The sequence below is a fragment of the Oryza sativa genome, chromosome 4 (assembly GCF_034140825.1).
Source record: "Oryza sativa Japonica Group chromosome 4, ASM3414082v1".
In the NCBI taxonomy this organism is placed as follows: Eukaryota; Viridiplantae; Streptophyta; class Magnoliopsida; order Poales; family Poaceae; genus Oryza; species Oryza sativa.
In genome coordinates this window covers 8,749,540-8,763,558 of record NC_089038.1, presented here as the reverse complement: position 1 = coordinate 8,763,558, position 14,019 = coordinate 8,749,540, and the positions used below count along the sequence as shown (strand labels likewise).

General features: G+C 45.2%; 1 protein-coding gene across 1 annotated transcript; it reads left to right on the top strand.

Annotated features, from left to right (window-relative positions):
• Positions 1-11,122: 11,122 nt before the first annotated feature.
• LOC107277603 (uncharacterized) lies at positions 11,123-13,675 on the top strand. The gene is made up of 6 exons (XM_066309989.1): positions 11,123-11,422; positions 11,551-11,795; positions 12,057-12,268; positions 12,346-12,438; positions 12,657-12,758; positions 12,844-13,675. Exons 3-6 carry the CDS (start codon positions 12,266-12,268, stop codon positions 13,174-13,176), a joined length of 531 nt encoding a protein of 176 aa, XP_066166086.1. The 5' UTR covers positions 11,123-11,422; positions 11,551-11,795; positions 12,057-12,265; the 3' UTR covers positions 13,177-13,675.
• The last annotated feature ends 344 nt before the right edge of the window (positions 13,676-14,019 follow it).

Below are 14,019 nucleotides of genomic sequence, written 5' to 3'. Positions count from 1 at the left end.
AGCGGAGTGCGGCACTTCCGACCATACAATGCTTCGTAAGGAGCCATCTGAAGACTAGCTTGATAACTGTTGTTGTACGAAAATTCTGCATAAGGTAGATTCTTATCCCAACTTCCACCGAAATCTAAAGCACAAGCTCTCAACATGTCTTCCAAAATCTGGTTCACCCTTTCGGTTTGTCCGTCTGTCTACGGATGATAAGCAGTACTAAAGTTCAGCTTAGAACCCATCTCTTCCTGAAGCTTCTTCCAAAAATTTGAAGTAAACTGACTGCCTCGATCAGACACTATTTTCTTAGGGACGCCATGCAAACACACAATCCTTGCCATGTACAATTCCGCCAACCGACTTCCAGAATAAGTTGTCTTTACTGGGATGAAATGAGCCACTTTGGTAAGTCTGTCGACTATCACCCAAATAGAGTCATGGCCTGATGACGTTCTGGGTAGACCAGTGATGAAATCCATACCGATTTCCTCCCATTTCCATTCAGGAATCTTCAAAGGCTGCAACAAACCGGCGGGTTTCTGATGTTCTGCCTTGACTCGCTGACAAACATCACATACTGCTACGTATTCTGCGATTTCACGCTTCATACTTGCCCACCAAAACCTTTCCTTGAGATCCTGGTACATTTTGGTACTACCAGGGTGAATGGAGTATAAAGTATCATGAGCTTCTTTTAGAATTGCATCTTTTAAATCTTTGTTGTCGGGAACGCAGATTCTCTCGCCCAACCATACAGTTCCTTGCTCATCTTCCAAGAAACCGATAGCCTTTCCTCTTCTCATATTCTTCTTAATTTCTTGAATATCCGGATCATTAATTTGAGCTTCTCTAACTTGATCAATTAAAGTGGGCTTCGCTTCTAAGGCTGCAACGAAACCTCTACTGACAATTCCCAAATTTAATCTTTCAAATTCCTTGCATAACTCCAATGGCAATTGTCGTCCTTCCGTAGCATTGCAATAGCCTTTCCTACTAAGAGCGTCTGCTACAACATTAGCCTTTCCTGGGTGATAATGAATTCCCATGTCATAATCCTTAATTAATTCCAACCATCTCCGTTGTCTCATGTTCAGATATGGCTGAGTAAAGATATACTTTAAACTCTTGTGATCGGTATATACCTCTGTACGAGTACCAAAAAGATAATGACGCCAAATTTTCAACGCATGAACCACTGCAGCTAACTCAAGATCATGAGTAGGGTAGTTCTTCTCATGCGGACGTAACTGACGAGATGCATAGGCAACCACCTTCCCATCTTGCATCAGAACACATCCTAACCCAAGTTTGGATGCATCACAATACACTTGGAAACCCTTCTTTGGACCAGGCAAAATCAAAATAGGAGCTGATATTAAGCGATTCTTCAACTCTTGAAAACTCTGCTCACATTCTTCTGACCACTTGTACTTCACATCTTTCTGAAGCAGCCGTGTCATAGGCTTAGCAATCTTGGAAAAATTCTCTATAAACCTCCGATAATAACCTGCGAGGCCTAAGAAATTGCGAATCTCTGAAACTGTCTTTGGTTGTTTCCAGTTGGTTACGGATTCCACATTACTAGGATCGACGGCAACTCCTCCTGCTGAGATGACGTGACCAAGAAACTTCACTTCAGACAACCAAAATTCACACTTGCTAAACTTAGCATATAGTTGATGTTCTCGTAGCTTCTCTAGTGCAAGGCAAAGATGTTCTTCATGCACTTCTTTGGTTCGGGAGTAGATAAGAATGTCATCAATAAAGACCACCACGAACTTGTCTAGGTATTCCATAAACACCTTATTCATCAAATTCATGAAGAAAGCAGGGGCATTGGTAAGTCCAAAAGACATAACAGTACATTCAAACAACCCATACCTAGTGGTAAAAGCTGTCTTAGGTATATCTTCCTCTTTGATTCTCAACTGGTGATATCCTGATCGAAGATCTATCTTGGAGAAAACGGTGGCACCTTTAAGCTGATCAAACAAATCATCAATTCTGGGTAGCGGATACTTATTCTTGATAGTCACATCATTTAGTGCACGGTAGTCCACACACATCCTCTGGGTATGATCTTTCTTTTCCACAAAAATAACCGGAGCTCCCCATAGAGATGAACTCGGTCTGATGTATCCTTTCTGAAGCAAATCGTCTACTTGCCTCTTGACTTCTGCCAATTCATTGGCTGCCATTCTATAAGGTCTCTTATGGATCGGAGTTGTTCCTGGTACCAAATCTATTCTGAACTCTATATCTCTTTTAGGCGGCATTCCAGGTAAATCGTCTGGGAACACATCGGGATAATCCCGGACTATAGGAATCTCTTCCAAAGTTATTTGGTTCAGACTTGGCCTTAAAGACTCAGAAGACAATGCATGAACAGTTACAACTCGACCATCATCACTGGTGAGAGTTACTTTTCTGTTAGCACAGTCTATCACACCTTTATATCTGGCTAACCAGTCCATCCCTAGGATGACATCAAGGTCTTTGGATTCTAACAGAATAAGATTGGCCAGAAATGGTACTTCTTGAATTTCTATTCTGACAGAGGGGCTACGTTGCAAAGAGAGTGCTTGATTACTTGGGGTACTAACCACCAAAGGACGTCTAAGATCTTCTACTTCCATCCCATGATTTCCCGCAAAACTCATAGATAATAATGAATGTGTAGCACCAGAATCGAAAAGCACTGTTGCAGGAACTGAGTTAACAAAGAACGTACCCAAAATCACATCTGGAGCATCTTTAGCTTCTGCAGCAGCAACATGATTGACACGAGCCTTGGATGCTGGTGCGGTAGAGTTGCTCTGGGCAAGGACAACTTTCACGCGTCGAAGCTTCGGACACTTGTCAGCATAATGTCCTGGGTCTCCACAGTTGAAACACACTACGGGCTTGCTGCCTTGCTCCTTCTTGGCAGGTTGTTACTGTGTCGAAGCTGCAACAGGGCGTGGAGCTTGATTACGGATGTTGTTGCCAGCATTGTTGTTGAAGAACTGACGCTGCGGACGAACAACAGACGAAGAACCTCCCTGTGGCATGGACTGGGGTCCTAAAGTAAGACGCGGCCTCTGACTATTCCCCTGTTGTGCCTTGAAGTGAGCAATCCGGCGTTTCTTTTGTTCCATGCGATTGTACTTGTCCTCCTGACGAATAGCCTTATCCACCAACTTCTGGAAATCAGGATAATCTCCAGTCATGAGGGGGTAAGAAAGCTCATCATTAAGTCCTTCCAAGAACTTCTCCTGGCGCTCTTCATCATTGCGCACATCTTCTGGAGCATAACGAGCCAGACGATTGAACTCGTGCAGATACTCGGTGACAGAGCGAGATCCCTGGGTGAGCGACCTGAATTCCTTCTTCTTGAGAGACACCACTCCTGATGGTATATGCATCTTCCGGAAAGCAGCGGTGAACTCAAGCAAAGTGATAGGTTCAGCAGTAGTCCTATTAAGGCGGAAGTGATCCCACTATTCAGAGGCAGGGCCATGCAGCTGGTGTGATGCAAATGAGACCTTCTCCTGATCAGTGCACTGGAGCAAATCCAACTTCTTCTCTATGGCATGCAGCCAATCACCAGCTTCAACAGGATTAGTGGTGCTAGAGAAAATAGGCGGCCTCACACGAAGAAATTCTGCTAACTTGTTCTGCGGCGGTGGAGCATTGTTGTTCCCTTGGTTGAGCTGGTTCTGCTGGTTCTGGAGTTGCTGCATCATCATGTTCATAAGCTGTGCCTGTTGAGCCAGGACTTGGGCAAGTGTGGGATTCTCTCCATTGTTGTTGTTATTGTTATTGTTGTTGTTGGGGCCATTCCCGTTGCTGCGAGTGAGCACCATCTGGCATGGACAGGACACAAGAAGAGAAACCGGGGAAAACTACTTAGGACCGAGAATTACTTTAACTTTTATTGATCTTAAGTGAGTTTCGTTATTACAAACTGAAGACTCTCACACCACTAAACTCACCAACTACCTAACACTCGAAAGCAAACAAACGCACGCACTTACATCCCACCACTGATGTAAATCACATGCGAGACCCACACAACCAAACTTAAACAAACAAGCTAACACAACGATCTAAGATAACGGCTTGACAAGGCACTCTAGGTCTTCCGGGCATCGGAGTTGATTGAAGGCTCGTTCGGCTCGTCTTCATCATCTTGAGTTGCTCCCCACTCGATCTTGGAATAGGTGCGCTTCGATTCTTCTCCTTTATCATCACTTACATTGACGACCGGAGGATCCGCTAGGGCTGGGGTAACTTCTTTCTCCACCACACGGACCTTTGGCGCCAATTGGTAACGAGGGACAAATAGAGCTCTCTTCCTTGCGGTAAGGCGAACCCTGGCCTTTAGCGGTGGGGCTTCTCCCTTCAACGCGGCTAGTTCCTTCTCCAAACGATCCACCTTGTCTTCTAGCTTGCAAATCTTACCACGATTCCGGTCTTCACGATCTTGAGCCGCTAACACAGTCTCCGCACAGGTTTCATCCATAGCCCACAGCATCTCAACCAAATGCCTTGTGGTAGCATCATTCTCAATTCCTTCAGTCTCAAGGTAGCTGCCACGGTCACTCCCCTGTGGTTGGCGAGGATGGTAGCGATACTCAGTGTCGGCCAACTGATCACTATAGCGATCGCGGAGCTCTCCTATGGCGATTCTTGCCACCTCCTGACATGCATGAATGTAGTTTCTTCCTCCAGCTTCGAACATCACCGAGGGGATATCTTCACTATTACTATTCAAGGTGACTTTGACTCGGCACTTTTCTTCGTGACGATCATGAGGAATCTGGGCATAAAAAGGGGCAGTCCTAAATCCTATGGCAAAGGACATCGTACGCAACTCCTGGACAAATCCCTCAACACCAAACAAGTACTCAGGCTTGTAGCGCGGCATCTAAAGGCAAGTGAAAGGAGGGAGTTAAGACATTTATCCAATTAATAGCACAAGTTTTTGGATTAATTTGAATAAAGTTAGAAAATCAAAGTAAAAGGTAAGTAAATAAAGTAAACCAATCTTGCAAGATAAGTTGAAATAGTTGGAAACAAGGTCATAAATTCTGTACTTTTGAACAACAGGTTCTAAAAGAAATAAAAGAAAGTTATAAAATCAACATGCTAAATTTATTTCCTTGCAGCAAGATTAAATAAAACCATATTGTAGAACTTTTGCTGGTAAATGTGCCATTAGTACAGTAATAGATGTATAGTACTAACAACGCTAAAATAAATTTTGAACGGGAACCACTAAAAAAAATATTAGGAAATGCATGTGCCATTAGTTTGGTTTAATTAAAAGAGAAGGAGAGGAGAACAGTTCTACTTTTCCAATATTTTTAGAGGGCTTCTATGGGTAACCATTTGGCATAACCTAAGGTCAAAGGGGCTCTGATACCAACTTGTCACGCCCGGAATTTCTATCCAAAATTCCAAACGCTTACATGTGTGTGAACCCTCGTCCAGGAATCAGCCGAGGCACACAATAACAAATTGATAATAGAGTACAATTATTACTCTAATTAATAAGCGAATAAAATGTCATTACAGAGGTAGATAGTTCCTCTCAATCAATAAAGATCTAAGCAGCGGAAAATAAGATAAACGGCGCAGACGACTCCACTCCACAGGCAGCTTGACCAGGGCTACACCTAATCCTCCACACCATCAGCTTCACTGTAGAACTCCTCCTCTGATGAATGATTGCAAGGTGAGTATATGACATACTCAGCAAGCCACGCAGCAAATATGCAAGTGCACAAGGATACCAAAGGATGGCATAGTAGGGTTTCATTTACAAAAGCAGCATTTAGCAAACATTTAAGATTTTAATAAAACAGTTAAGTAATAATTAATCAATATTAATCCAACGCTATACAACATACCCTGTTGCATAGGCCCAACCATTCTGAACAACCATCCCGGCTGCACAGTTCTATCTCCAAACCAGGAATATACCATTCCAAACCAGGAGCTAAACAAATTATTACCAGTTAAAGCATCTTTTATTATGATGAGAGGTGTGAGACTAATCACGAAAAACATTGTTAGACCCGCCCATAACCGCGGGCACGGCTATTCGAATAGTTTTACTCTGATCAGAGGTGTACCACTGTACCCACAAGACACAGCCCCACATCATGTCACCATGTGCCTCAATACCACTACGGTACCTCGGAAAGGAGCTGTGACAATACCCCTCGCACAACACAATCCACTACAGCGCACCTTTCCTGGATCATAATCACCCCCTTATAAACAAGGCATGGACTCCCCAGCGACCCCCGTGGGCTTATCTCCGCCACTTCTCAGTCTGGTGCCCCGCAATGAACCATGCTATACAAAAGGTAAAGCCGTTGCCCACGCTGGCTTGTGGTTGGCACGGTTAATGTTTCACAACAGAAGCTCGCGAACCGGTCCTTAATTGCCATGAGCACGACTCTCAAAACCATGTGCTCACAACCCACCATTATCAAGTTTTAGTTGGCACATAAATTAATTAACCAATCACGATTGACCATCGTGAGCTATCATTAAGCCATCATTAAATAATTAATAGTAAATCATAAGTTATCCCAATAGTGTGCTAATGTTTCTAGGCATGGCTAAGCAATCACATCTAATATCTAGTCGAACCAATATATATATAGCCCAACTAGTCAAGTTAAAATAACCCAAGGTATCAAGGAATAAAGTAATCAATGCAAACAGGCCATAACAAAGGAATAGTTTCACACCACCCAGTGACATTCGAAAATAAATCCACAGTTGAATTAAATAGAGAATTTAAATATAGGATCAACATGCTCAAAGGATTGTATTTATGATCTGTGTGACTTGCCTTGCTGGCCTTGGAACTCTTCAAATTCTTCTCCTGCGAGAACGGACTCTCCGGAAACGTCGGAATCTAAACAGAAAAGAGCAAAAACACCAAAACAGCACATAAACAAGCATGGACAGTATATGTAGATATTTTTAACATGTAGATCTCAATTTTAGAAAAAATTAGAGACTTGAACCAACTAAAACCGAGCTAAGATGAATTAGTTATGAATTTTTAAAGATTAAATCGATTTAAATCACTTTTATGGATTTTAATTGAATTATGACGCAATAATGAATTATTTTTGAAAAGGAAAAAAGAGATTTATTGCGTCAGCGGCTAGGGTTTGCGGTGGACCGGGCGCACGACAGCGGTTCACGGGAACGGACGGCCGAGATCGATCCTATCCAAAACGGACGGCCGAGATCGATCGGTCCACGTCCGGCTCACAGCAGACGGCCACGATGACGTCAGTGGTGACGTCATCGCCGGCGGCGGCAGCGGCTCGGCGGCTTGGCGGCTCGGGCGCGCAAGCTTGCCGGCGAACGACGGTGCGGCGGCGCGAACGGAGAGCACCCACGGGTAGCGGACGGCGCGGCGAACTCACCGGTGACCAAAGAAACGGCGGAGGAGCAGCGGACGGTGACGGCGACGAGGTTGAAGCGGCGGAGACCTTCGGCTTGACGACGGCGACGGTGCTCCGGCGGTCTTCAGCGACGGCGAAGGGGCGGACGAGGACGGCGACGCGACGGCGACCACGAAGGCGACCTCCCCGAGCGACGGCAGCAACTGGAGCGACGGCGGCGCACGGCTGGAGCGGCGGCAACGACGGCGGCGCGAGGTCCCACGGCGCTAGGGCTCTTCCGACGGCGAGAGACGAAGGCGAGGGTGGCGACGGGTAGAGGAGACACCGGGGATCCTTTTAAAGGGGCTAGGAGGCGGTGGCGAAGGCCCACGGCGACCGGCGGCGGGATGGAAAGCTCGGGCTCGGAGAAAGAGAGAGACCGATCCGAATCGACCTCGAATCAAACACTTTCCAAGTGATTTTAGCCGATGATTCCATAAGAGAAAAGGTAGAGAAGATCCCGAAGATTGTTTCCCCTCAATCGATTTCACCGGATCGGGAAAGGAGCGGCCGGATTTGGAAGGAAACGGCGGCGGCGCGGCACTAGGGTTTCGGGCGGCAGCGACGCGAGGAAGACGATCGGTCTGACAGATGGGCCCCACCTGTCAGCGACCGAGCACGCGCGCGGCTGCGGACTGGGCCGTCTTGAGCCGGGGGGAGAGAGAGAGAGGGTTTTGGGCCGACTTTCGGCCCAAAGCCAAAAGAGACTTTTAAAAACCTTTTTCAATTAAAATTATTCATGAAATGCAATTCCATTTATTAAAAATACTTCCTTAGCTCAAATAAATCCCAGAAAAATCTAGGAATTATAGAATTAAGCAAAGTATTTAATGAAATTTTATCTGGCCCCATTTTATATTGGAATTTATTAATTAAAATTAGATCTTCTCTTCTAGGCTTTTAAAATAAATTCTAATAATTCCAATTAAACAACAATTTATATATTTAGGATTTTTAGGGTGTGACAAGACATCGGACGGACGAGGGCAGATTCAAGGTACAAGGGTTGGGTTAGGCAGCCTTCAGTACCTTTGTTTAGGACAGGAAATAACATATACCTTTATTTAGGGGAAAAAGTACGAATTATACTCTCGAACTATCGCGGTCGACCGAATTACCCCCCAAACTCGAAAACCAGACATAGCTCACCCTAAACTTTCAATATTGCACGAATTACCCCCCCCCCCCCAACCCAATCTAGGACGATTTTGTCTTGCGTGGCGTACACGTGGTACTCCAGTCAGCATTTTCTTCTTTTTTTTTAATGGTGGGGCCCACCTGTCATATATACTCTTTCACCTCCTCCTCCTCCTCCTCCTCCCCCCCCCCCCCCCCCCCCCCCCCTCTCTCTCTCTCGGCGTTCTTGCCTTCTCAGCAAAGCAGCGCGCGGCGGCGACGTGGGACGCGGAGCAGCAGCGTGGCTTTCTCCTCCTCCCCTCTCACTCACTCTCTCTCTCTCTCTCTCGGGCGCGGATGTCGGGCGCGGCTGGGCAAGTCCAGCGTTTGAGCTAGCCAACGTAAGCTCGTGTCAGGGCGGCGTTCGTGTAGAACCACACGCGCCGATGAGTGCGCCGCGCGTTCGCTGCAAGATGGAGTAGTTTCTACACATTTCAGAACAAAGCAAACACGTACAATAAGATGGCCGGCTTGTATACTCATTTAGAAGCTGAAAAAATTGTGAGAAATTTACGTGTTTGGTGTGTTCTACCGTTCGAGATCTGCCGATTCTGTTTTCGCATGTATCATTTGTGGCTGCTTGCTAGACGAAACCTCTATCTCGTGTCTTTTCTGCATACAATGGAGGGAGGTTCACTGAACTGGCATGCATACCAACACGCGCCACCGCCTAAAAAATCATGGCTATGATCAAACGAGAAAAAACGAAGACCGAGCCGAGGGACACACGACTAGCTACTAATACCTACTGCCCGTGTGTTATGCTCAAGCTGTGAACAGCATTTGACAATCTTCTGCTTAACTGCTTTCTACCTTTTGGTAGCCATCTATTATCGATCACTTGCTTTGCTCGATACAGCTCTGAATGGTTCGGCGAGATCGATGGCAACCATGCCTGCTCCTGCTCCTGCAGCGACATGCTTCGTCTTTGCCGCGTCGGGCGTCGATCAGGTGCAGGGCATTCTCTACGCCGATCATCAAGAACGTGCGGTGCGTCGTCGCTGATCCCCTGAAGCTACTGCTGCGTCCGGGGAACCCACAGCCGCCTCCGCTCGCCCAGCCGCGCCCGCCACCCGCACCCAACGATGCCCGAGAGAGAGAGAGAGAGAGGGGAAGAGGAGAAAGCGATGCAGCCGCCGGCTCCGCATCCCACGCCGCCGCCGCCTCCGCATCCCACGGCGCCGCCCACCGTCCGCCGCCGCGCGCTGCTTTGCTGAGAAGGCGAGAACGCCAAGAGAAAGGGAAGAGAAGGAGGAGGTGAGAGAGTACATGATAGGTGGGCCCCACCATTAAAAAAATAAGAAAATGCTGACTGGAGTGCCACGTGTACGCCACGTAAGATAAAACTGCTCTGGATTGGGTTGAGGGGGGTAATTCGTCCGGTATTGAAAGTTTAGGGTGAGTGATGTCTGTTTTTCGAGTTCAAGGGGGTAATTCGGTCGACCACGATAGTTCAGAGGTGTAATTCGTACTTTTTCATTTGGCATATAATGATGTGGGGATGTATTATAGTATGTATGGTACCCTAAATGGTTCTGGCTTGAACTGCATCTGTCTTTATAACCTAAATGATGTGGGGATGTATTATAGTCAATGACATGTGGGCCACAGGGAGGAAAATACTCGAAAATTCCATCATTCACATGTGGGCCATAGGGAGGCAAGAGGCGCAAGACACCTGGTAGTTGGGTTCTTCTTCCCAGCATTTGCCTCTTATTTCCATATTTTCCTGATGGGTACCAAGATTGATAGGATTTGTCCAAGGGCTTCAATCCCTTGTTCTCCTTGTTTTGTGCATGAGGTGCTTTATTCCCTTTCTGTTTTTGATAAAGCTAATTATTCCTTTTTTTACTTTTTTTTAGAAAGCCAACTGCATCCATATGAGCTTCAGCAGCTAAGACAATGTATGCAAAATAGTGCAAGGATGCACCAGCTAGGAATTCCCGCATTAGTAAAAGTGCTTGGAAATAAAAGAGTGATCCCGCAAAATGATGCTACAGCTAACCATAGAAAGCACACAGATTGTGATCCTGACTACGAACCTGAGCTTGATGAAACCATTGATGGATAATTGTGTGCTACTAACAACGCTAAGGTGCTAGTTCCATCAATCCTGTGATGATGGTCATGTGTCTTCTTTGCTAAGGCAATATAATACAATCCAAGCCTTTTTGATTGATCTATGTTTGCATTTGTGTTCAGGAAGCATGTAGTAGCAAGAAAAGGCATTCTGACATGGCTCCTGGTGGCTTCAAGGCGCGTAAAAAGACAGCGCTTGCAGTTCGGCCAGTGAATGGAGTCCTTACAAGGGGAAGAAAAAGTTTGCTACCAAGTGAAGTCCCTCGTGCTGGCCCAGCTGATGAAAGTGTTGGCAACTTTGACAAGCACACTCATCCACTTCATGCAGGCAAGTTTTTATGACAACTATAAATTGTTACTTACCATCTGTATGTTTGCTCATGTTAAATGATAGCACATTCTGACTATATCACTATTTCTAGGTGATGGCTTGGAGGAACAAAACATCCATGTTGCCAGCAGAGGTGATGGTATAGACCAGGGTCATGGGGGCAATCAGGTGGCCAGTGGAGGTGATGTTGATGGTATAGCTCAGGGTCATGGGGACAATCAGGTGGCCAGCGGAGGTGAGGGTGATGGTTTAGCCCAGGGTCATGGGGAAAATCAGGTGGGCAGCGGGGGTGATGGTATAGCCCAAACTCATGGGGACAACCTGATGGCCTGTGAAGATGACGGTACTGCCCAGCTTGAAGGTGAAGCTGAAATGGATACAGAGAGTGAAGGCATGTTATTTCACCCTAATCCTCTTAGCCATGTTGTTTCAGTTCAATATAGTTTATTGTATTATTAAATGTGAAATCAAGGTTTCTTTCAGCTCACTAGCTATAATTATTTGTACATGTACACCCAGAAGAGGAACCATGGATCAGGGGGAATAATAAAGGAGCAGCTCTGCAGAGGTTGTCCCGATCTCGGCGTGGGAAGCTGCCCGTGGTCATCAAAGAAGGGGACATAAGGCCGCTACAGCCTGTCGTTGCTGCAAAGTTTGCAACTGAATGCAACATTATAGTGAGGAACCATGTGCCTGTGTTTCCCAAATGGAAGGACTACAAGAATCAGTCTGCGATCCGCAGAATGTTTAGGATGAAATTAGCTGTAAGTTCCTATCCAATGCCATTGCAGCTTTAATGCCTACTGATCTATTAATTTATAGACATTCAGAATCATTGTTATTGTAATCCTTATTTACTGCTATCCACCTAAGTACTTCTACAATAGCTGCAACCTTACTATTCTCTTATGTCCCCTTACCAATCTGTTCTTTAATTTGAATAGGCTAGAGGTGCTCCCTTGACATTAACCAATAGGCTAGAGCTGCTTCCTTGCTAATACTCTTGTGTTCTTTGATTTGAATAGGCAAAGTTTGATATCGACATAAGAGCTACTCATGTTAAATTTGCTTGTGTCGAAATGATGAAGAAAGCAGTTCGCCAACATCGCTATCACCTGAAGAGGATTTTCTTTAATCCTTTCCCGCTCCATTTGGTGACAAAAAGTTCTCCTATCAAAAGTACGACTGATAAACAGTGGAGTGAACTTGTCAAATCATGGGCATCTGAAAAAAAATGGTATGTTTTGTGCTAAAAGTCTGCCTCCTATATGCTAACTTAGATGCATATTTAACATGATGTTGTTTATGGTGTAGAGAAACTCTGAACTGAACAAAACCAACCGAAGCAAGGTCAAGTACCATCATACAACTGGCTCACGCAGCTACAAGGTGCATTTGGAAAATTTGGTAAGTTACTGCATCTTGCACATATGTCTTGAGAATTATGCTGCATGGTTTCTATTAAAGATTCCATAAGCACATGTAAGTTGCTACAGAAAGGAAAAAATGTAGGATACAAATTGGGTCTAATGGGATGAGTAGTTTTGCCTAGTTAATGTAATGACATTTTGCTTCTATAGGATCTTTACTGTAATACATATTAGTTAATAGTGACCATTCTACAGGGAGACAAGTACAAAGACCAGGAACTTGATGCAGTGGATATGTTCAAGGAGTGCCACTACAGTAAAAAGAAAGGCTACACACCAGATGTCCAGCTTGCTATTGTAAGTTAACTTTTCACAAATAAAGCCCAACCTTAATTTTTGTTGCTGCGTCTCATGAACCATGTATTTTTTCTTGCACTACTAGGATGAAATGGAAAACAAGCTGTCTGAACATGCAGAAGATGAAGAGGCCCCTTCCATGACCGAGGTAGTTGCTGGTGTTCTTGCTGAGAAGACCAAGAAACCCACATTTCTGCAGACTGTGGGGATTCAGAGCAGAAAGAAAGGCACACTTAAAGAGCAACTAGCTGCAGAGAAGTTGGCAAAGGATGACCTCAAATCACAAGTGCAAGAGTTGGCGAAGAAGCTACAAGAATCTGAGCAAGCAAGGGTGGCGGAACAACAGGATATGGCAAGGAAGCAAGCTGAGACTAATGCAAAGCTTGACCTTCTGTTGAGTAAGATTGGACACCACTAGCCAACTGGGTAAGATGGTCTAGGTCCCTTGGCCACATTGTTGCTTTTTTGTTGAATCATTTCTGCTGCTGTTGCTACTGCTGCTGCTGCTTCGCTATGGTGCTGTAGTGGGCAAAGTGACATTTCTGCTCTTGTTGCTGCTGAGCTAGTTATTAGCTCCTTTTGTTGTGATGAAAACTTTGATGCTGGAGTGGCCAATGCCTTGGACTTGTGCTGTAGTGGGCAAAGTGACATTTCTGCTCTTGCTGCTGCTGAGATAGTTATTAGCTCCTTTTGTTGTGATGAAAACTTTGATGCTGGAGTGGCCAATGCCTTGGACATGTGCTGGAGTGGCTATTAACTACTGTCATTTGCTTGCGGACACGCTTAATTATGTTGTATGAGATGTGACGACACTTATAATTTGGTGATCTGTACCATTTTTCTTATGGCTACATGTGTTAAGTAACGATGATAAGAACTGGTGTTAATCAATGATAATGACAGATGAAATATTTGTATTTTGCTAAATCTAACAGTAGCCTAATTACAGCTGGGCTGAAATCTAGAAGCAGCGCAATTTGAACTGGGCTGAAATCTCGAAGTAGTCCAATTTGAACCGAGCTGTACTACCACTAAAAGGCTGAAAAAACTCGACCAAAAAAAAGGCCTTAGAAAGGCCAACAAAACAATAGATGGGCCAAAACAAAAAAATAAGTTGGGCTATTAATGGGCTGAAAGCTCTTGGAAACCCGAATTGGGCCACATATCAACTAGGCTAAACCCTACATGGCACCAATGACACGTCAGCTTCAACCTTGGCGAACACATGGCACATACGTGGCGAAGCAAATCCGTGACAGAA